This window comes from Carcharhinus amblyrhynchos, chromosome 5, assembly GCF_965287045.1.
Source record: "Carcharhinus amblyrhynchos chromosome 5, sCarAmb.v2.hapA, whole genome shotgun sequence".
Classification (NCBI taxonomy): Eukaryota; Metazoa; Chordata; class Chondrichthyes; order Carcharhiniformes; family Carcharhinidae; genus Carcharhinus; species Carcharhinus amblyrhynchos.
Genome location: NC_137328.1, coordinates 97,989,080 through 98,013,487, shown reverse-complemented (window position 1 = coordinate 98,013,487; position 24,408 = coordinate 97,989,080). Strand labels below are relative to the sequence as shown.

At 40.9% G+C, this 24,408-nt stretch overlaps 1 protein-coding gene across 2 annotated transcripts in view; it reads right to left on the bottom strand.

Moving 5' to 3' along the window:
* Nucleotides 1-3,431: 3,431 nt before the first annotated feature.
* The window catches only part of hexb (hexosaminidase B (beta polypeptide)), a 46,102-nt gene continuing 25,125 nt past the window's right edge, over nucleotides 3,432-24,408 (bottom strand). Inside the window, exons 8-13 of one of the 2 annotated variants that reach the window (XM_080189274.1) lie at nucleotides 23,310-23,396; nucleotides 19,022-19,094; nucleotides 12,449-12,623; nucleotides 6,383-6,473; nucleotides 4,356-4,460; nucleotides 3,432-4,154 (exon numbers count right to left, since the gene is read on the bottom strand). In XM_080189274.1, the coding sequence (XP_080045400.1) occupies nucleotides 4,094-4,154; nucleotides 4,356-4,460; nucleotides 6,383-6,473; nucleotides 12,449-12,623; nucleotides 19,022-19,094; nucleotides 23,310-23,396 (592 nt within the window). In that variant the 3' untranslated portion in view covers nucleotides 3,432-4,093. Of the gene's footprint in view, nucleotides 4,155-4,355; nucleotides 4,461-6,382; nucleotides 6,474-11,577; nucleotides 11,750-12,448; nucleotides 12,624-19,021; nucleotides 19,095-23,309; nucleotides 23,397-24,408 lie in introns of both variants that reach the window. The other variant, XM_080189275.1, reaches the window with a different exon arrangement.

The following is a 24,408-nucleotide window of genomic DNA, read 5'->3' as shown; positions in this document are numbered from 1 at the left end:
CACTGCACAAATCTCATTACTTCACATCCAAGTTTCAGTTTTTTAAATTGAATCATTAATCTGTTTTGAGACCAGTCGACTGGAAATAGATCTCGAGAGGTTGATAATGAAGAATTCAAATACTTTAATGGTGGATTTTAGCACTCATACACTGTTCTCTGGTATGATTTATTCTTCAAAAGATTTTGTAAATAATTGTTCAAAATACTGCCTTGAAGATTAATTGTGAATTATTCGGTGAGTTCTGATTTACCGATATTCCAGCAGTATTGGATACTTGGCAGATTTCAGGTATCAGAAACTGAAGGTTAATGCACATCAGGTTAAAAAATTTGCCTTTGACTATGAAAATATTTTGTCTGTGTAAGTTCCAGTAGATCCACGTGACAAGGAATACAAGTTAAAGCTGTAGTTGTAAAATATTGTCCTGCAACTCCAACAAATGTTTGACAAGGATCCCTGCCTTGTCACACGCAATGACTTCAGAGCAAAACATGAAATCTGTGCATGCATGGCACTGGTAATAAATACAAACTAAAGATTATTCCCCTTGCCTTCAACTACTTGGCTAAAGGGATTAATAGTAGTGCTTGTTCAGATGATGAATACCATTTGGGTCAAATAGTTCTTTCCAGTTGTAATTTCTGTGTAATTTTCTATTGCTAGTTCTCTATTCTACTTACGTATCTGGACCCATTCTTCTCTTTCTTCAAGTATTCCATTTCAATTTTGTTATTAAACCTAATTATGCTGTGGAGAACAGTTCTCTATCCCTTATATCTATTGGCCCTGCTTTGCTACCTAGATTCAGCACAGACTCTTGTGCTTATAGTCAGGGCCCATTAATTTTTAAAAATGAGTTCACAGGAATGTAGTTTCAATGGCAAGGTTAGCATTTATTGCCCATTTTCAATTGCCCAGAGAAGGTTGCAAATTGCCTTCTTGAATCACTGTGGTCCATCTTGTGCAGGTACTATCACAGTACTGTTAGGAAGTTCCAGGATTTTAACACAGCAGGAGTGAATGAACAGCACGATTTCCAAGTCAGACGACGTGTGGTTTGGGGCTGGGGAGGGGGTACTTATAGGTGGTACTGCTCCCATATCTCAGGCTTAGAAGGTACTATTGAAGTAGCCTTGAGATGTTGCTGCAATGCATCTTGTATACAGAGTTGCCACTATATCAGTGGTGGAAGGAGTGAATACTTAGCTGGTTTATTTATTTATTAGTGACACAAGTAGGCTTACATTAACACTGCAATGAAGGTACTGTGAAAATCCCCTAGTCGGCACACTCTGGCACCTGTTCAGATATACTGAGGAAAATTTAGCATTGCCAATCCGCCTGACCAGTACATCTTTTGGACTGTGGGAGAAAACCAGAGCATCTGGAGGGAACCCACACAGACACAGGGAGAACATGCAGACTCCACACAGATAGTGACCCAAGCCAGGAATCAAACCTGGGACCCTGGCGCTGTGGGGCAGCAGTGCTAACCATTGTGCCACTGACTATGCCATTCAATGTTCTGGATGATATGGTGTAACATTGTCGTTACATTCATCTAGGCAAGTTGAGCATTTCATCACAGTCTCTACTTATGCCTGAGAGGGTGAACTAACACTGGGGATTCTAGGAGATACTCAAAAGCCAGTGTCCAATCTGCTGTTCTTGCAACAGTATGTGGTTGGCCCAGTTCATTTCCAGTCACTGGTAATCCTCAGGATGTTAATAGTGAGGGATTCAACCACTGAATGACAAGGTGAGATGGTCATTGCCTGGCATTTGTGGCACTAATATTGTCACACATCAGGTCAAATCTGAATGTTGTCCAGATCTTGCAGCAAGCATTCCATCTTCTAAGGTCAGCAAAGGTCACTGATGAAGGACCTGAAGATTGCAAAATTCCCCTCAGGAACTCCTGTAACAATGACCTGGGGTTATAGCTATTAGCTTCCAACAACCACAATCTCAGCCATTTTCCTTTGCATTAGGCAGGACTCCAACCAGGCAAGAGTTCCCTCTCCCCTCTAAGTTTATTTTAGTGTCACAGGTAGGCTTAAAGTGTTGATGTAGTTACTGTGAAAATTCCCTAGTTGACACAGTATACTTGAACAGGTGCCAGAGAGAGAATTGAGCATGCCCAATGCTAGAGGGAGAATTTAGCAGGCACCAGGAAGTCTTTCGCACATCTTTCACACTGTGGAAGAAACCGGAGCACCTGGAGGAAATCCATGCAAGACACGGGGAGAACTTGCAGAGTTAGAACAGACAGTAACCCACACAGGCAATTGAACCTAGGCACCTGTATCAGAGTTGCCACTGTATTATTGGTGGAAGGAGAGTGAATATTTAAACTAGTGGATATTATGCCAATCCATGTTCTGGGCGATGTGGAGTATCATTGCAGTCGCATTCATTTAGGCAAGTGGAGTATTTCATCGCACTCCCTACTGATGCCTGAAAGGGTGAACTGACACTGGGGATTCTAGGATGACTCAGTGAAGCAGTATTGCTAACCACAGTGCTGCACATACCTCACCAATTGCCACTGACTTCTATTCTAATCGTGTTGCTGCTATGAAGGGCAGTGGCTCACCTCAAGTTCAGTTATTGTATCCATATTTGGATCAAGGCTGAAAAGAAGTCAGGAGCCAAGTGGCCCCAACAGAACCCAAACTAAGTAGGTTCCTGCTGTGAGTGCCCCTTGATAGCACTGTTGATGATACCTTCAATTACTTTGCTGATGATCAAGGGGAAGATGATTGGACAGTAATTTGCCACATTGGAATGGCCCAGCTTTTTGTGAATAGAACATATCCTAGAATTCCTACAGTGCAAGGAAGTCACTTAGCCCATTGAGTCTGTACCAACCACATCCCACCCAGGCCTTACTTCCTTAACCCCATACATTTATCCTGCTAATCCATCTAACACTAGGGGCAATTTAACATGGCCAATCAACATAACCTGTACATTTGGACTGTGGGAGGAAATCAGAGCACTCGGAGGAAACTCACTGACATGGGGAGTGCATACACCAGAGGCCAGAATTGAACTTGGGTCCCAGGTGCTGTGAAGCAGCAATGCTAATCAATACAATTGCTCATATGTTGTCAGGACCCATAACCTTTGCAGTATCTGACCCTTTCCTTGAAATCATGCAAAGTGAATCAATTTGGCTAAAGAGTGGTACATCAGCTGGAGAAGGCCAATATGGATCTTCCACTTAGCACTTGCTCTTTTGCATGATATGCTTGGCTCCTCTATCATAAGAGGATGGCAAAATTTGAGGTCTCCTTCCAGATGCTGCCTGGCCTGCTGGCCATTTCTAGCATTTTCTTTTTCCATTGAAATTGCTGAGCTCTTTTTCCAAAAAGTGGCTCTATAACTGCTTGTTAAGCATTAAAAAGTGAAAACCTTCACAGGTGTGACATGTCAACTTTTATTATTTATATTTAATTAAATTTCAAGGCAGCACATCCCAATCCTTGTTGGGTTATACATTAACCATCAAATGTTGAGGAAATAAAACCCAGAGCTGTCAAAATCTTAAAATTTAGATTAAGTATCAGATAATATTAAACATTTGATTCATTTGGCAAAATGAAAAGTAGTAAAAAAAAAGTCTTATAACACCAGGTTAAATTCCAACAGATTTATTTGGTAGCAAAAGCCACTAGCCAAATGTTGCTCATGGTCTTTTGCTACCAAATAAACCTGTTAGACTTTATCTAGTGTTGAGATTTCTTACTGTGTTTACCCCAGTCCAACACCAGCAGCTCCATGTCAAAATAGAAGTAAGCAGACATTATTACATTGGCACCACTGGCTGGATACAGCACTGAGAAAACTAAATGTAAGGTCCAGGAGAGGGCATCAATAAGATTCCAAATTATTAAAATATGAACTTCATTGTACAATCCTTCCAAACCTTTATATTAAAAAATTAAACATTCATTCTGGTTTAAAAACAAACAATTCTCTATAACTCCAGTGAAACATTTTCATTCAAATTTATCTTGGTTTGTACTGAGTTACAAAGTTGACACTCCAAGTTTTCCAGAAGCTTCATCTGATCAGTTGAACTTTGTTACTCCTTGTATTCGTGATCACAGTAGCCGATGAACAGTGGTTCAGCTGATATCCCACGTCTGCAAGAGGAGGAAAAAAGTCACTTATGTGCAAACCCTTAAATCTGCTCCATAAACACTTCCAATGCTCTGAGACTCAATACTGACAGAATCTTGAAATACTGGTTTACTCTGCATACAATGGAAGTTGGCAAGGAGGCGGTTTTTATGAAAAATACTTAGTGCCATTTCACAATATTGTAAAGAAGTGTTCAAAATTACCGAACCATGCGGCAGCGATGTTTGCTTAACCTCTTGTAAGCGTCACCAATATCTGTTGTTTCTTCACTGCTCCAAAGACGCTCCCCAACAGCACTTGCCCGAGGCCTTCAGGGAAAAGGAAAAAGAAATGCACGTTTGACCATGAGCAACATTGGATAGTATTAAAACATTAACATTATGGAATATAGTATGCCATCAATTAGCAGCCCAGAATTAAGGATCCATTTTCTTCTGCCACCTATTCTATTCCCTACCGTCAGTCAATGCAAGAAGGGCTTGAAATACATACCAGACCATTACAAAATTAGAGACAGGCATTTTTATTTTGAGAAGCTGAGCACTGACAAGATTGAAATCTTGAACTTTTGAACTTTCAGCAACAAACTGAAAATTCCACTTGCCTCAGCAAAATATGTTCTTATTTCAAATTCACCACTCCCTCCAAGGAGCAGCAAGCCAAAAGTCAGCCACTTTCACACCTGCTCAAACTCCAGATGCCCATAAACATCTGCCCTATACACTTGCACACATCTTCATTAGGCTGAATACAAAGCAAAAAAAAAGCATGGGAGAGAAATCTAAAACAATGAGCAAAAAACTGCAAGAATTTGGAGAGATATCTTCAAAATAAGAGATCAAAGGGTGCGTACTGAATGTACTACACCTCAAATCTCAGATTATGTCTTATCAGGCAAATAATAAAGAACAAAGAACAAAGAACAACCCAGCACGGGAAACAGGCCCTTCGGCCCAACGAGCCCGCGCCGCCGCATCACCCTACACCTATTCTACCCTGCATGTCTACGAATGGGACCCTACTCAGTCAGATTCAGGGAAGAAATAGTGTCAATTTGGTAGAAACCGATTAGCCTAAGAGCACATCTTTGGGGTGTGGGAGGAAACCGGAGCGCCCGGAGGAAACCCACGCAACCACAGGGAGAATGCGCAAACTCCCACAGACACAGGCCCAAATCCATATATCTGCACAGCTAGCAGTGCTAGTCACTGAGCTGTTGCGGCGCCCGTCTACCGGTCCAGGATCAAGCACACACACCGACATGAAGTACTAGGCCACTCCTGGACTTCCAAGAGCAGCCCACGCACGACCCGCCGTGTGCATGCCCCTCGCTTGACACGAGGTGGACCTCCACCTGTGGAATAAAGACAAAAAATATTAATCATACAGCCTGCCCTTCCGGTGTCTCCTGAGGTTTAACCCTATTTAATAGCCCCTACCATATCCCTCCATTCTCGTTTCACTCATGTGCCTATCTAACTGCATCTTAAACGAGTCCAACGTTCCTGCCTCCACCACCCTACTCGGTAGCGCATTCCAGACCCCCACAACTCTCTGCGTAAAGAACCTTCTTCTCACCTCCAAATTATACCTCCCCCCCCTCACCCTTAAATGATGACCTCTCGTGTTCGTACCCAATGGTTAAAGTGGCAAGACTTTCACACTTTCAGACCACAACTGGAATTTTACCAGCCTGCCCACCATGGGAATTTGAGTGGGTGGGCCAGTTGGAAAGGTCCATTGGCCTTGGGCAGGATTTTACAGTTTCAGGACGAGCGAGGTTGCAAAATCCTGCCCCATGCCTCAGTACATGAAACAGATGTTACAATAGTCATGACCAGCACTAATGCCCCTTCAGCAGTTGTGTTGTTATTAGGCCTGTCTTGAGGGATCCAAGATAAATCTGAGATGTCAAGGCTTGCACAACTAGCAACAACCCCTGTGGCAAAACCCTACTTTCCCCTCAAATCTAAAGTAAACATTCAGAATAGAGATCCTGTCTGCAACAGGAAACATGCCATGTAGCCTTAATCTCTTTACTAAAATTTGTTGCCTGCCACCAATTGTCCAAGAGGGAAAAAGATAACAATCCAGCCCAACTCTAAAAAAGAGAACTAGGCAACCCTATTGCCGTGCATTACTACAGGTTTTACTTGTTAATGGCAAATAGATGATGTTGAAGAATCTCTGGGCTGAGAAAGATGTACTGTTAACAGAAAAAGTCTGCTACCATAATCGTGAGGCAAGATTAGTTGCATCCACATATTCGCCCCAGAGACAAGCCTCTCCCCCAATCACCAACTTCTTCTGTGCTGCAGTTCCTGGATTTGAAAAAGAGGGAAGGTTACTACTGGATTTAACTAGCTTGGTGCCTAGTTCAATTATCTAAGGCAATTATGTCTTTAGAATCTGCTGTCAGAACATATACTATAAAATGTTATTACAGAACAAAGTAACATTATGAACATTTATTCTAATTCAGTACAGTAGTATTGATTAAAATGATACTGGTATAAGGCAATGGCAAAATGGAGATGAAGATTGGTAACAAAAGACATTTTACACATATTATACTTTACAGAATACTAAAGAATCAGATATTTCCATAAACCAATAAAATACAATGATGTCATTTATTTTAGCCAACTGAAATTAAACCTACTTGAGTCATTAGCATAATGGTAAAAGGAAGTAAACTCGTCTAATGTCCCTCACGATATAAATAGATAATTGGTTTATTGAGAAAAATCAAAGGTGGTGCCCAATTGAGAATGAAGTAAATAAATGTAATCATAATTCATATCTAATAGACAAATTAAAGGATAAATTCCAAATATTAGTACAAATAATTCCAATGTTACAAAATGCAGGTCTCCTTAATTTATAGGCTAGAAATGAAAAACATCCACTTCACTTTGCATTTTGTATTAAAGTCCATAGATCATATTCCTGTTGAGTGTCTCAATCACTTACATCCTGTGAGTTTATAAACTAGGAGATTGGGCTGTATCAGTTTATTCACAATATATCTTATTTGTGACTTATCTCCTTCACTCCAATCACAGTTACTTGTGTGGTAGAGACAGTGGGATTCAAGTGTTTTCTAGTGAAGTACAGACAAGTTTTTCCACCTTTCAGTAAGATGACATTCAGTTGTTTGACTATGCGTCAGAACACCTTTGGTACTCAGCTAGCATCCATTTCTGTTTGAGTTTGTTCACATGGTCCAGCATTCTAAACTTGCACTGTCTATTCAATAGTGGGTCTAATGGCTATCTTGTAATTCATGAGAAAGGTTATGCAGCCAACAGCTCAAATATTTCAGAAAATGACAGCGTGACCTTTAAAGGTGAATCCTCCAAATATAAGTTACTAGTTCAACCCAAAGACAAGTATTTTAAATTCTGGTTCTAAGTTACTGATTCAAAATTCAGATAAAGGATGCAAAGAGATGATTTTTGCATACTTTACATTGCTTCAAACTCCATAATGAGGTGGTGGTGGCCAAGTGGTTTTACTGCTAGACTATTCATCCAGAAAGTCAGCAAATGTTCTGGGAACCTGGGTTCAAATCCTGCCATAGCGGACGGTGGAATTTGAATTCAATGAAAAATATCTGGAATTAAGAATCCACTGATGACCATGAAACCACTGTCAACTGTCAGAAAAACCCATCTGATTTCCTTCCCTCAAGGAGATTAGTGAATCTGCCATTCTTACCTTGAATGGCCTACATATGATTCCAGACCAATAGCAATGTGGTTGACTCAAGTGCCCTCTGAACAAGGGCAACTAAGATGGACAATAAATGCTGGCCAGCCAGTGACATATCCCACAAATGAATTAAAAAAAATAAAAATCCACCAATGACTGCTTATTTGCAGCTCAGCTTACCTGCAGCCCTCATCCATAATTTTGTCACCTCTAAACTCACTATTCCAACACTCTTCTGGGCAGTCACATTCCTTATCTGCTAAACACCAGCTCAAGTTCTGCTCACCCAAATCTCTGTCCTTACCATTATACAATGAGGGACAGGGAACCAAGGTCTCAAATGTAAATTTTTCTCTTTGTGACCTGTTCTTTCCCATTTCTAACCTTCTCTGCACTCTTTCTCCAAAGCTTCAAGTCACCATGTAATGATACAAAACTGGACACAATATTCAAACCATGGTACATTGTTTTATTGTCCACTAAACACATCATTTCACTCTAGCTATTGTTTGAAAGCACTACTCATGGACCTGTGTATTAGAATACCGAGCATGTTTTTCTTTGTTGGCTTTTATACTTTTCCCTGAATGACACATAAGTATTCACCATGTCACACACCTGCACTGAGTTAATCATTATTTACCAATGTGTTCAGTCCTCTAACATATCTAGATCCACTTGCGATAATTTATCTCCACAGTCCTCATATAACTGGACATCTTCTGATGTTTAGGTTCCTCTCTCTCTCACTCCCCAAAGGCCCTCCTTAAACACTGAGCTGAAAGCTTTGGCCACTCTGCCCCCAATATATCTCTTGTGGTAGTGGCCACACCACTGAGGAGTACTTTGGGTCATTAGGCGTTACAGAAAAGCAAACTGTTAAAACTTGCTTGGAAAAATGTGATGGAGTTACCCAGTTAAGAGGTAGAATGGATAATAATAATGGCTACATGATAACAAGACAATTAAGAGGAAAAAAGCCTCTCAAATGAAGACTGGACTATCAAGAAACAAATAGCAAACCATGTAAATCTGATGGACTTGAGACAAAAATGAAATCAAATCCAATTCCAGATGAAGCAAATATATACCCTCAAAAAGAACTTAAACCAGTGAGCAGGAATAAGCAGAGGCAACTTGTTGACTGTCAGAAACCTGATGTGCTGTACTCTGGACTCGAGAGTCATAGGAGGTTTATAGCATGGAAACTGTCCATGCCACCCTCTTTCTTTAAGAACCCCTAAACTAATCCCAATTGCCTGCATTTGGCCCATATTGCTCCATACCCATTGTATCCCTGTAACTATCTAAAAGCTTGTAAAAGACAAAATTGTACCCGCCTCTACTACTACCTCTGGCAGCTTGTTCCAAACACTCACCAGCCTCTGTATGAAACTGCCCCTCTGGACACTTTCGTATCTCTCCCCTCACCTTAAACCTATCCCCTCTAGTTTTAGGCTCCCCTACCTTTGGGAAAATATATTGACTATCTAGCTGATCTGTGACCCTCATTATTTCATAGCCCTCTGCAAGATCACTCCTCAGCCTCCTACGCATCAGAGAAAAAAATCCCAGTCTATCCAGTCTCTCCTTACAGCTCAATCCATCAAGTGCCGGTAACATCCTAGTAAATCTTTTCTGCACTCTTTCTAGTTTAATAATATCCTTTCTATAATAGGCTGACCAGAATTGCACACAGTATTCCAAGTGTCTTGTACAACTTCAACAAGATGTTCCAACTCCTGTATTCAATGTCCTGACTGATAAAAAACAAGCATGCTGAATGCCTTCTTCACCACTCTGTCCACCTGTGACTCCACTTCCAAGGAGCTATGAACAAGTACCCCTAAATCTTTGTTCGTAACACTCCAATGCCTTACCATTCACTGAGCAAGTCCTGCCCTGGTTCAATCTACCAAAATGCATCACCTCACATTTATCTAAAATTAAACTCCATTCGTCAGCCTGCTGGCCCAATTGATCAAGATCCTGTTGCAATCGGAGATAACTTTCTTCACTGTCCGCTATGCCACCAATCTTAATGGTATCTGCAAACTTATTAACCATGCCTCCTATATTCTCATTCTCCTACTCAAAGGTCATTAAAAGACATTTTTGGGGACTCATGGTAAATCTAGGGAGTTTAGCATAGAACCTGCTGTTGTGTAAATGTGACTCATTCAGTAACTAAGCAACACGCATCTCATCCAATCCAATACTCTACAAATACCAGCAGTCAAGTTAAAAGAGAAAACAATTGATTAAAAACCTAAAGAGCAGAAAACAGTAATTGTTGAAGTATTTAGTAATTGTCAAGCAGGGCTCACTACTGGTATCATTACTATACAGTTTGCAAAAACGATGCAGTGGTCAAATTTACAGATGCCTCCAAGCTAGACAAGACAGTGAAACCAGCAAGTCAAGACAGCAAAATCAATCACGTGAAGATGAAAATAAGCAAGCAGGCAGGAAAATAGTAGATTGCATCAAATGTTGTATATGGGGAAAACATCAAAGAATGCTGGTATAGCCAAGTGAAGCAAAATGAAACCGAGGAGTTTTGGTAAACTCCTGCTGAATATATGCAACTAATGCAGAGCAACAAAAGCTCAAGATACACCACTAAAAGTTTTTTGTCAAAGTTTGTCACCTCCAAATTTGATTACTCCAACAGTCTGGCTGCCTCCAATCCTGATGTGGAGATGCCAGCATTGGACTGGGGTAAACACAGTAACAAGTCTGACAACTTAACTGGTGTTGTCAGACTTCTTACTGTGCCTCCAATCCAGCATTTGTTTCAGCTCTATCATCCACATCTCATATGTACCCTTCCATTCTACCCCATTTCAGGTCCTATTCCATATCTTCATTGATATAATCAACTATCAACCCTCAAAACATCAGTTTTATAAATTATATGTCCCTAACATTAGCTTGGGAAAAGAGCCAGGGAGTGGATAACTAGATTGTGCTCCCAGAGACTAGAATGTCTGCTTTGCTGTCATACTATTCTGTGATTCATGACAGCCAATTGTTAGCTACAACAAAAGATAATGGCAATTTTTGCCAAGAATGAGGCTGGGGAGATGTTTGTAGTTTGTTATAAACCTCATGGAGAAAATTGCTTACTTGTGATTTGTTGCTTTTGGTATGCATACTATACTGAATTAAAGAAACTAGATGAGTGCATATGAGAAAAGAGAAAGGCTAAAAGACAGTAGATGGAATAACAGACCAATTGGACTGAACATGGCTCATTTCCATTGGTTTTGGAGGTCAAGAATATGGTGAATTTGCACTTTCACTTTTTTTAAAGAAAAGTTAAGCAAATGTAATAATTAGATTTGGCTGAGAAACTAAACTATTTCATTGACTAGATCCACAGACAACAGGGTTGTTGGGGGAGTGGAAGGGGCAAGAGGGGTGCTGTGAGCTGTCATCTCGTTTCCGTCCTACCTCTTCTGTCCTGTTGAGAAACAGAAAAGCTGGAAACGTCTCAAGTGCACCATTTCTTGCCACTCACTTTAGCCCACTAAGTCATTTTCCTTTTGTTAAAAAAATTAATTGTCTTGTCATTATTTTAGGCCCTAACCATTCTGAATTATGAACTAAAAAAGTACACTGAAGCTCAGTTGGCCAAAGCCCTCATTTATGTAAAAAAAAGTAAACAAATGTTCATGCACGTGGTTAGCTGTAGCATTATAAACACACCATTGAAGTTGAATGGTTCCACTGTGTATATCCCCCGCCAATCTTGACCATATGAAATGTAATTCATGTACCATGGAGAGGACAGAAGAGTTTGAAACTTAGCAGCGGTTACAACTGCCAGTTGCTGCTGGTAGCCACGTTTCCACACGTGGATTATGGTGTCCGGTTTCAACTACAAACCAAAAACAAAAACAACGTGCAAAGACAAGAGACTCAATGTCACAAATTTTAGTCTGAGTTCTTGAACCTACAATATTGCAAGGAAGTCAGGTTGTGCACCAAATTTCTACTGTACTTTTAAATTTAATACCACAAACTTGCTCCCCTCACCAATCATTTCAATTCAGACATTCAAACAGCAAGCAATGCTTGTTTCTTCCTCAAAGCTCAGATGACCAAGAATAAAAAGCATCCAAAAATGTTAAACAGATTAGCTCAAAAAGTTTGCCCAGAGACCAGCAAGGTTTCACCGTAAGCAGAACAGCTAGAAAGGTTGCAAAGAATGAATGTTTCTAGACCCACATTAGCACAGAATGTGCCCTATTCGTGCTAATTATTCTAAATTCTGACTGATTGCCACTATGGGCAATCTATAGACGATCACCAAAAAAGGCATATGCAATTGCAAGGAACATGGTATTAATGAATGTCAAGTAAGTAAGGTCGATTTTTTTCAAATTGTGCCTATTTAAAATAAAGGGTGCACTCTAAATAGAGCATCCACAAATACCAATACAAGGGCATTTTCACAGTAACTTAATTGCAGTGTTAATGTAAGCCTACTTGTGATTAATAAATGAACTTTAATTAGGAAGGGATAAAATATGCTACAACATTATCATTTTTCACTTTAATAATGAAATTAACCAACCATTGAAATGGAGCGGCTCAACTTGATGGTACTTTTGCCAGTCCTGTCCATAGGAAATGTAATCTAAATACCAGGGTGCTGCAAGAATGGTTGTGAACCCAGCTAGTGTTACTTTAGATAACTCTGCTTTCATATTTTTCTCCATCCACACTTCAACTATAGTGTCTGGCTTAATCTGCAAAAATAAGTATATTTAAAATTTATATGGCCAACTATAATTTATATGCAAGATATTTTTATCTATAAAAATGTGATGTATCACTGAAGACTATTCTCTATTTCCATATACTTAAGTAAATTGCATTCTCTCAAAATATTGATTTTGCACAAAATTGAAGCAGTCGAATAGCAAAGCAGCTACAGAACATGCCGTGATAAAACAGAAGCCCGTTGTGTTCTTTCCAATCTAGGGAACCAATCCTTAAGTTTGATGTACTGTTGTACAGTTACATTCAAGAACCTGCAGCCTAATTTAAAATGCAGAATGTCTAAATTGATTAATGATTTAATATAAAATTTGCACTATGGGATTATCCACCTTTTAATGGTAGCTCAATAACAGATTCCATTTCTAACATGGCAGAAAGGAAACTGCTTTCACAACCCTGCATTTAGCATGTAACATACTTTGAATAAAAGCAACTAAATGAAAAACGGCAATACACAGAACAATGGCAAGGTTATAGAGCAGGAAGAGGCCATTTGACCCATCAATTTTCTGCAAGAGCAACTGCCCTTCACCTATGAACTTGCAAATATTTAAACTGCAGATGTTTGTACAATTTTGAAAGTCACCATTGAAATTAGCCTCAACCATCAGTGTTTGGTACACTTGCCTTCAGTCAGAACATAGAGTACAGGAATTGGGACGCTATGTTACAACTGTACAAGACATCAGTAAGGCCACATTTGGAGCACTGTGCACAAGAAACTATTATCACGCAAGAAGTAGTGTTGAACAAGCTAACGAGACTAAAGGTAGACAAGTTTCCTGACCCTAATGGAATGCATCCCAGTGTACTAAGAGATGGTGGGGGAAATGGCAAATGCACTAGTGGTAATATATCAAAGTTTGCTGGACTCTGGCGCGGTTCCTGCAGATTGGAAAACAGCAAATGTGACACCATTGTTTAAAAAAAATGAGATGGATAAAAGGTGGGTAACTATTGGCCAGTTAGCTTAGATTCAAGCATTTTCCCTACTACAGAAGTTATCAAGGAATAGCAAGACACCAAGGACTGCTACATAAGATATAGGTGTACAGTGTTATGGGTAATGTATTAGCATGGATAAAGGATTGATCAACTAACAGAAAGCAAAGAGTGGGGGTAAGTCGGTGTTTTTCTTTTGGCGATCAATGTTAGGACTGCAACTGTTTACAATTTACATAGATGATTTGAAGTTGGGGACCAAGTGTAGTGTATCAAAATTTACAGTTGACACTAAGATGAGTGGCAGAACAAAGTGTGCAGAGAACTCAAAGTCTGCAAAGGGATATAGTTAGTCTAAGTGAGTGGGTGAGGGTCTGACAGATGGAGTACAATGTTGGTAAATGTGAGGTCATCCATTTTTGGTAGGAATAATGGCAAAATGGATTATTTAAAATGGTAAAAAACTGCAGCATGCTGCTGTGCAGAGGGACCTGGCTGTCCTTGTGCAAAAATCACAAGGAATTGGTTTGCAGGTAATTAAGAAGGCAAGTGGAATTTTGTCCTTCATTGTTACAGGGATGGAGTTTAAAAACAGTGAGGTTATGTTGCAGCTGTATAAGGTGCTGATGAGGCCACACCTGGAGTACTGTGTACAGTTTTGGTCTCCTTTGAGAAAAGATAAACTGGCACTGGAGGGGGGTGCGGAGGAGGTTCACTAGGTTGAATCCAGAGTTGACAGGGTTGGCTTATGAGAAGAAACTAAGTAGACTGAGACTATACTCATTGGAATTCAGAAGAATCTTGTAGAAACATATTATGAAAGGAATAGACAAGATAGAAGCAGGGAAGTTGTTTCCACTGGCAGGTGAAATGAGAACTCGGGTCGTGGCTTCAAAACAAGGAGGAGCAGGTTTCGGACTGAGTTGAGGAAGAGCTGCACAGTTATGAACCTGTGGGATTCCCTCCCAGTGAAGCAGTTGAGGCTAACTCTTTCAAGGCAAGAATAGATAAATTTTTGAACATAAAAGGAATTAAGGTTTATGAGCAGCAGGCAGGTAAGTGGAGCTGAGTCCGTGAAAAGATCAGTCATGATCTTACTGAATGGTGGAGCAGGCTCGAGGGGCCAGATGGCCTACTCCTGCTCCTAGTTCTTATGTTCTGGGCACCTTCCTATAGGATGGATGTTGTTAAATTGGAAAGGGTGCAAAAAAAATTATAAAAGGATGTTACTGGGATTGGAAGATTTGAATTATAAGGAACAACTGCAGTCCATGTGGCATAACACCACCACAGTGTTGTTTGGGAGGGTGTTCCAGGATTTAAACTTACTGACAATGTGGAATGATGGAGTTCCAAGTCAGGATGGTGAGTGGCTTGGAGGGGAACTTGAAGATGGTGGTGTTTCCATATATTTGTTGCCTTTGTCCTTTTCGTATAATCATAGAATCCTACAGTGCAGAAGGAGGCCATTTGGCCCAAAGTCTGCACTGGCTGCAATCCCATTCAAGTCCTATCCCCATAACTACATGCATTTACCCTGGCTAGTCTCACTGACACTAAAGAGCAATTTAGCATGGCCAAACCACCTAACTCGTACATCCCTGGACGGTGGGAGGAAACTGAAACAGCCAGAGGAAACCCATGCAGACATGGGGAGAATATGCAAACTCCATACAAATGTCTTCCTTCTGCAACGTAGGGATCCTAAGAATCAAAAACGCCTCTTCTTCAGGAGGAAACCCAAGTGACTCAAGCTGGTAACTGAACCCAGGTCCTTGGTGCTGGGAGGTAGCAGTGCTTACTGTGCCATCATGCCACCCAGATAGTGGAGATTTCTGGTTTGAAAGATGCTGTTGCAGGAGCCTTGATGAGTTGTTACAGTGCAGTATAAATGGTTCACGCTGCTGCCAATGTGCATTGGTTGTGCACAGAATGGATGTTGAAAGTGATGGATGCAGTGCCAAAGAGGTTGCTTTGGCCTGTTTGATGAGCTTAAGTACTGTTGGAGCTACATTCATCAAAGCAAGTGAACAGTATTCTAAGACACTCTTGACTCGTGCCTTTTAGATGGCAGATAGGCTTTGGGAGTAGCAAGTTGAGTTACTCACTAGATTTCAAGACCTGCTCTTGCAGCCACAGTATTCATATGACTGGTGCAGTTCAGTTTCCAGTCAACAACAAACACCAGGGTGTAGATAGTTCTAGTTACTCTGGGTGGACCCTTGATTTTGAGCACTGTGCATGGCACAGTGATTAGCACTGCTGCCTCATAACACCAGGGATTTGGGTTCAATTCTGGCTTCGGGTCACTGTTTCTCGCTGTGTTTGTGTGGGTTTCCTCCCATAGTCTAAAAACATGCAGGTTAGGTTAACTGGCCTTAGTATCAGGTGGATTAACAGAGTAAATATGTGGGGTTATAGGGATAGGGTCTAGGTGGGATTGATGTTGGTGTAGGCTTGATGGGCCAAATGGTCTCCTACTGCATTGTAGGGATTCTAGAAGAATCAATTAAAATTCCTCTTCAAGAGGAAACCAAGTTTCTCAATCTATCCCAATTGAAACTACTGTCATAAATCTTCTCTGCATCCTTGCTTCAGTGCTGCTTCAAATAATGCTTTGCAAGTAACATACAACCATAGGGGAAATATTTTAGATCGCGAACAAAAATAGATCAATTTTTGATGTACCACTATTCCAGTAACTGTTCTAGTTCCATATTTTATAAACTAAACTTAATGGGTTCATTCATTTAGATGAGCAAGATTACCCCAAGAGTGGCAAAATCTATACAGCAGATGGGTTGCAGATTGAGATTGTCCTATCCAGGTTGAAATACAATTTCAGGAACAAATTTCAAATCATTGAAAAACTACCAAATGCAGAAGGTGGGAACACTTGTTTTTGGGTGAGCTTGTGACTTCAATTGTTTCTGTTAAAATCTAGAGCAGCTCAATGTTTTATTATCCTTGGTTAGGAACATAGAAGATAAGAGCAAGATTAGGACACTGAGCCCATCAAACCTGCTCTGCCATTTAACTGGATCACAGCTGATCATCCATCTCATGGCATTTTCCCTCTGCAACATCTTTAATAACATATGAAATCAACTGATCTTGATTATACTTAACAAATAAGCCTGCTCAGCCCAGTGGCATACAGCATTCCAAAGATTCAGCAGTGAAAAAAACCCTCCTCAGCCCAATGGACGGCCTTCCACTTATTCTGAGATTGTGTAACCTGGTTTTAGGCCTAGTTAGCAAGGGTCAACATCCTTCCTGCATCTATCTTGTTGAGTTCTATAAGAATTTATGCTTCAAGGAGATCACCTCTTGCTCTCCCAAACTCTAGAAAATATAGGTGCTGTGTCTTCCATCTCTCCTCTGTGGACAATCCTGCCATAGTAAGAAGTCTCACATCAGGTTACACAACACAAGACTTCTTACTGTGTTTACCCCAGTCCAACACCAGCATTTCTACATCGTGACAATCCTGCCATCCCAGTGACTAGTTTGGTGATCTTTACTGCATTCCCTCTATAATTATACCCTGAGGCAAGGAGGCTAAAACTGAACACAATACTCCAGATGTGGTCTGATCAATGCCGTGCAGTTGCAGCAAGGCATCTTTACTCCTGCATTCAAATCATGCACTGAAAGGCTAACATCCCATTTGACGTCGAGATGCATTTGCACCCAGGTCTCTTACCATTTAAGAAATATTTTGAATTTTCCTACCAAAGTGGATAATTTCACATTTACATCTATCATATTGTTGTTATTCTCAATCTTCCTAATGCCCCATGAAGCTTCTTTCATCTTCCATGCAACTCACTTTCCATTCAGCAAACTTGGAAACATTACATTTGGCCCCCACATTCCGATCATTGAAACAGATTGTAAGTAGCTAGGGCCCCAAGCATTAATCCTTGTGGTACTTTGCTAGTCACAGCCTGTCAACCTGAGAATTCTGTTTAATTTTACTTGAGTTTCCTGGTTGTTAATCAATTCTCAATCCATGCTAGCAAATTTCCCCCATGTTAGGTGTTCTAATTTTGCTTACTATCTTGTATCCTTTTGCAGGTCCAAATACACTGCATCCACTGGCTCCTGCTGCTGGTTAAAGGCTCTAGAAGTTCCAGCAGATCTGTTAACAGGATTTTCTTTCCATAAATACATGGTCAGGAAGGCGAATGGGATGCTGGCCTTCATCGCGAGGGGGATTGAATATAAAAGTAGGGAGGTCTTGCTGCAGCTGTATAGGGCATTGGTGAGGCCGCAGCTGGAGTACTGTGTGCAGTTTTGGGCGCCGCACCTGCGCAAAGATATTTTGGCCTTGGAGGGAGTGCAGAGGAGGTTTACTAGGCTGATACCGGAGTTGAGGGGGTTGAGCTATGAGGAGAGGCTGAATAAACTAGGCTTGTACTCGTTAGAGTTTAGAAGAATGAGGGGAGATCTCATTGAGACGTATAAGATGATGAATGGGATGGATAGGATAGAGGTGGAGAGACTCTTCCCGCTCAAAAAAGACAGTAGGACTAGGGGGCACAGCCTCAAGATAAAGGGGGGGCAGTTTAGAACAGAGTTGAGGAGGAGCTTCTTCACTCAAAGGGTGGTGAATCTCTGGAATTCTCTGCCCATTGAAGTGGTGGAGGCTGCCTCGCTAAATATTTTTAAGACGCGGGTTGATGGGTTTTTGACAAGAGAGGGGATTAAGGGTTATGGGGAGAGGGCGGGAAAGTGGAACTGAGCCACGACAGATCAGCCATGATCTTATTGAATAGCGGGGCAGGCTCGAAGGGCTAGATGGCCTACTCCTGCTCCTATTTCTTATGTTCTTATGTTGGGACTCTACCCAATCCTACTATTTAAATACAAGTTCACGAAGGAATAGAAAAAAAAAGCACTACGACGAAACAACTGAAATTGACAGGTATATAAACAACACATTATCTGCATAAATGCAAAGTTCTCAAGCATGGTAGATCTTGGTATACAGTATTATATATGAAACAAAATTGCTGAGGAAACTACTGCAAAACAACACTTATGCACGTTTTACAGGTTGGTTTTAAAAATTACAGATACTTAGTTTAAATTATTTGCTTACTGGTATTTCCTCCAAAAATTAATACCATGAACCCTTATAAGCAAAAAAGTAGTAAGGAACAAACAAGCCATGCAATATCACGCACACGAGCAGAAGCCAAGATAGGAAGAACTAAACATGAAAAATGTTCTAAATTCTTTGTAGTTATGAAACAGATTGTATGTATCACATACCAGCTCTGTTCCCTTTAATTAGTATTTTATTATTCAATTCTAAAACCAAACTACTGCTTTAACTACTGGGAACACCTGGACGATATTGCATTGCATAGTTTTTCTGTTTAACATATCCTGACCAAATTAGCTACATACTTACCTTCACTCCATTATCGAAGACTTCCTGCCAGACTATGTAACCCTTCATATAGGTTGTTACAATATCCAGAACCCTGCAATTAATGCACACATGAAGTTAGTATATCTGTCTGCAAAAAAGATATACTTTGGAAATTTAGTTTACAACATTAATCACAGGAAACATTTGCACAACTTTCCCCATTAGATCCACTATGTGCAACTGGTCACGTTTCAGTACCTGAAAATGACAAGTGACAAATGTGACTTCAGGCTGGTTTGCCTAAAATGTTAATGAGCCATGTCTGCTGCAAAAATGCATGGTGAAACTAATGGAACATGTTCTAATTGTTCATGGATATTAGGTGTACCAGCTTCCAGTTAACATCATTGAGGATTGTGGATGTGGTTCCTATTTAAGGGAACAGGGACAGCCTGGGAAATTACCAACCGGTGAGTCTGACCTCAGTGGTTGGTAAGATGGAGAGGATACTGAGGGACAGGATTTATGAACACTTAGAGGAGTTTAGTATGATCAGAAGTAGTCAGCACAGCTTTGTCAAGGGCAGGTTGTGCCTTACGAGCCTAGTTGAGTTCTTTGAAGACATTGACAAAGGAAGAGCAGTGGATGTGGTTTATATGGACTTCAGCAAGGCATTTGATAAGGTCCCCCATGTAAGACTTCTTGAAAGAGAGAGGGCATGGGATCCAAGGGGCTGTGGATCCAGAACTGGCTTGCCTGCAGAAGGCAGAGTGGTTGTGGATGGGTCTTTTTCTGCATGGAGGTTGGTCATCAGTGGGATGCCCCAGGGATCTGTTCTAGGACCCTTGTGGTTTGTCATTTTCATAAACGACCTGGATGAGGAAATGGAGGGATGGGTTAGTACATTTGCTGACAACACGAAGGTTGGTGGTGTTGTGGATAGTCTGGAAGGATGTCAGAGGTTGCAGCAAGACATAGGTAGGATGCAAGACTGGGTGGTGTAGTGGTCCATTTTGGCAGGTCCAATGGGATGAAGGCATACAATATCAAGGGTAGGAGTCTTAGCAGTGTTGAGGAGCAGAAAGACCTTGGGGTCTGTGTCCACAGGACTCTTAAATCAGCCTCGCAGGTGGAGCATGTGGTCAAGAAGGCGTATGGTGTGCTAACCTACATTAATCAAGGGATTGAGTTTAGGAGTCAGGAGGTAATGTTGCAACTTTATAAGACCCTTGTCAGACCCCACTTGGAGTACTGTGCACAGTTCTGGTCACCTCACTACAAGGATGTGGAAGCTACTGAGATGGTGCAGAGGAGATATACAAGGATGTTGCCTGGATTGGGTGGCATGCCTTATGAGACTAGGTTGAGGGAGCTAGGTCTTTTCTCCCTGGGGAGATGAAGGTTGAGAGGTGACCTGACAGAGGTTGAGGTATAGATAGGGTGGATTCTCAGAGGCTATTTCCCAGGGCTGAAAAGGGTGACTATGAGAGGACACAGGTTTAAGGTGCTGGGGAGCAGGTACAGAGGGGATGTCAGGGGTAAGTTTTTCACTCAGAGTGGTGAGTGAGTGGAATCGGCTGCTGTCAGTAGTGGTAGAGGCAAACTTTTTGGGGGTCTTTTAAAGAGACTTCTGGATGAATATGTGGGATTTAATGGGATTGAGAGACATAGATAGGCTTGGTAGGTATGGATATGATCGGCACAACTGGTGGGCCCAAGGGCCTGTTTGTGCTGTAGTGTTCTATGTTCTATCAGACACCAAAAATTAACTAGTAACAAGCCTGGAGTTTCATTCCATCAGGTATTAAATGTTTATATCTTTAAAACAAAATCTGATAGATCCTTTGTCCCTTTCTCTGTCCCCAATCTTTTTGGTCTATTTTCCTGCAACGCATTCGACATCAAATTCACATATTCATTTATACTTCCTTCTCAATCTTTCAATGTGATTTATAAAAGTTGCCAGTTCATTCCGTGCCCAGGTGTTTTGCTGTTTCCAGTGCATCATCAATTTACACTTAAATATAAATCTAAAATCTTAAAATGCCCAAGGATAAGTGGGTCTAATTAACAGCAATTGCAGTTAGATGCCCTGATGCAGCAAAAAATGGCGGGGCAGGCTCGAAGGGCTGGATGGCCTACTCCTGCTCCTATTTCTTATGTTCTTATAATCTCAGATTGATGTGGAACTCCCACAGTACAAGACAAGGATCCACTAAAAAGGTAAAAAACTCACCTTTAGTGTAAGAATGGCACATTGGCTACAAATCATTAACTAATTGCCATTTACATTTCTATGCTTCGCTATTCCTATTTAATCACAAAAAGAATGCTAAATTCTACTTACTGATGTGAGAAAGTGCTGCTCTTTCTGTTCATTTATCAGTGAAAGAGAACCCAGGACAGGCAAAGCAAAAATGCCCACCTCATGTCAACAAAATGAAAACACTGAGTCACTGTAATAATTAAAGTAGCTAGATTTTAGGCATTCTGCATTCTTTTATATTTTAAAACACACTGAACATGGGCAATTTGGTCAGAATGATGTCAGATAAAATTGGATATACTTTTACTCACATCTACTATCCTTATAGGTGCAGCAGGTGGTCAGGGAGGCTAATGGGATGCTGGCCTTCATAGCAAGGGGGATTGAATATAAAAGTAGGGAGGTCTTGCTGCAGCTGTATAGGGCATTGGTGAGGCCGCAGCTGGAGTACTGTGTGCAGTTTTGGTCACCATACTTACACAAGGATATTTTGGCCTTGGAGGGAGTGCAGAGGAGGTTTACTAGGCTGATACCGGAGTTGAGGGGGTTGTGCTATGAGGAGAGGCTGAATAAACTAGGCTTGTACTCGTTAGAGTTTAGAAGAATGAGGGGAGATCTCATTGAGACGTATAAGAGGATGAATGGGATGGATAGGATAGAGGTGGAGAGACTCTTCCTGCTCAGAAAGGACAGTAGGACTAGGGGGCACAGCCTCAAGATAAGGGGGGGGGGGGGGGGGGGGGATGCGGTTTAGAACAGAGTTGAGGAAGAACTTCTTCACTCAAAGGGTGGTGAATCTCTGGAATTCTCTGCCCGTTGAGGTGGAGGAGGCTGCCTTGCTAAATATTTTTAAGACGCGGGTTGATGGGTTTTTGATAAGCGAGGGGATTAAGGGTTATGGAGGGGGCGGGAATGTGGAACTGAGCCACGACAGATCAGCCATGATCTTATTGAATGGCGGGGCAGGCTCGAAGGGCTAGATGGCCTACTCCTGCTCCTATTTCTTAGGTTCTTATAGCAAATATAAAACTCAAAAGGAAGTAGCAAGCATAAACTAATCAAATAATTTAAGTTCCCACATGTTAGAACTTTAATTTGCAATTTCAATTAAGACTGTAGGTTTCATCACAAGAAATATAGGACATACAAGAATGAGGCACCACTGCAAGATCAAATGTTGTTCCACCAACAGTCTAAGTGTTCAATTGCGGATGTTGAAGTTAGGAAAGATTAACTGATCTTAGATAGCCTTGCAGAAACGAACTAGGCCTGGGGTGAAAGGAAACTTAGTCATAGCCTTGTACTATATAGCAAACTGTCATGCCAATCATACCAGAGCTTGCTCTCAAGTAAATCCTATCCTTCTATTCTTTAAAATTTTGTTCTCCCCTAACTCCTGTTAAAACCTGATTGCTTCCAATACTTTCTGTATGGCATTGCTTAATCTCAAGCATCTAAAAAACATCATCCTCTTGTCTCCATTACCATACTTTTAACTGGTCACTCTAATAGCTTAGTGAATTTCTTCTGGGAACCACCCCTCTGATACATTTCCCCAAATTAAAGACCCAAACAGTTTTTTTAAAAAAATTGGATAAACTAGTGTTTTAGCCACTGAAAATCTTCTATCTAGGAACAGAATACTTCAAAGCATGCGAAATTTGGAATCAATTGAGTCACTTTACATGGGAGGGAAGTACTTTGGAAGTATCTCAAAAAAGGACCCTAGCTAACAAACTGTGCCTGAATGGCCTCATCATACAATTTGTGATGTGTACAAATTTACCACTGCAGAATCCAAGTTGATATCTATAATTCAGTTACCAAGGTTAACTTAAAAATACATTTTGCACTGACTGCAGCAACAGCTGTTCAAAAAGTATCTAAATACAACATATCTAGATTAATTAATATGTTATGTCAGACAACTTGAAATTGAAAAGAAGGCTCCTCTAAGCCACTGAAGAGGAATGCACAAGATTAACGTGTGACAAGATGATGATCTGCCTAAGGGCAGATCAATGCTACAAACAACAAAAGGTAATGAACCAAAATGCTTACTTTTGGACATAGAAAGATTCAAGTTTTCTGTAATCACTTCCAAAGCCATGCTTTTGCATGAACTGGGAGACATCAGGATTAGACTTCCTAGAGGAAATTTATAAAAATGGAGGGTCAGAATGAGTAAGACTGGCCCCAGCCAATATTGTAACCAACAAGGCATTTCACAAGGATGCATGCTTCATACAAATCAACAACACTCATAACAGTGCAGGTATATTATCAAGTAGGTGTCGAAGTTTGAAAAGGTCCATTTGCGATTAACAATTATATGCAATTATTAATTTTGTATTTGCATGTAAAGTCTCAAACTTATCCAAACAGCTTAAAAAACATTCCTCAACAAAGCATGGATCTGGTTTTCTTCTACAAAATGCAGAGTTAAAAGATTTAAAAATCATCAGGTGAATTCATTTATTTTTAAAAATTTTTCCACAGGATGTAGGCATTGCTGGCAAGGCCAGCCTTTTTTTAATGCCCTTGAGCTGCCTTCTTGAAAGAGTGTGCACCCACACTTCCATTAGGGAGAAAATGCCCGCCAGGATCTTGATCCAGCGACAGTGAAGGAATGGTGATATAGTTCCAAGTCAGGATGGTGAGTGGTTTGGAGGAAATTGTCAGGTTTACATTAACACTGCAACGAAGTTACTGCAAAAATCCCCTAGCTGCCACACTCTGGCACCTGTTCGGATATATTGAGGGAGAATTCAGCATGGCCCATGCACCTAACCAGCACGTCTTTTAGACTGTGGAAGGAAACCAGAGCACCTGAAGAAAACCCACAGACACTGGGAGAATGTGCAAACTCCACACAGACAGTGATGCAAGCCAGGACTTGATCCCAGATGCATGGCGCTGAGAGACAGCATTGTTAACCACTGTGCCACTTCCATGCATCTATTTGCGAAAGGATATATTGGCCTTGGAGGGAGTATAGAGAAGGTTCACCAGGTTGATACCGGAGATGAGGGGGTTAGATTATGAGGTGGTATTTAGTAGATTGGGCCTGTACTCAGAGTTTAGAAGGCTGAGGGGAGATCTTAGAGACATAAGATAATGAAGGGGCTAGACAGGGTAGAGGCAGAGAGATTCTTTCCAC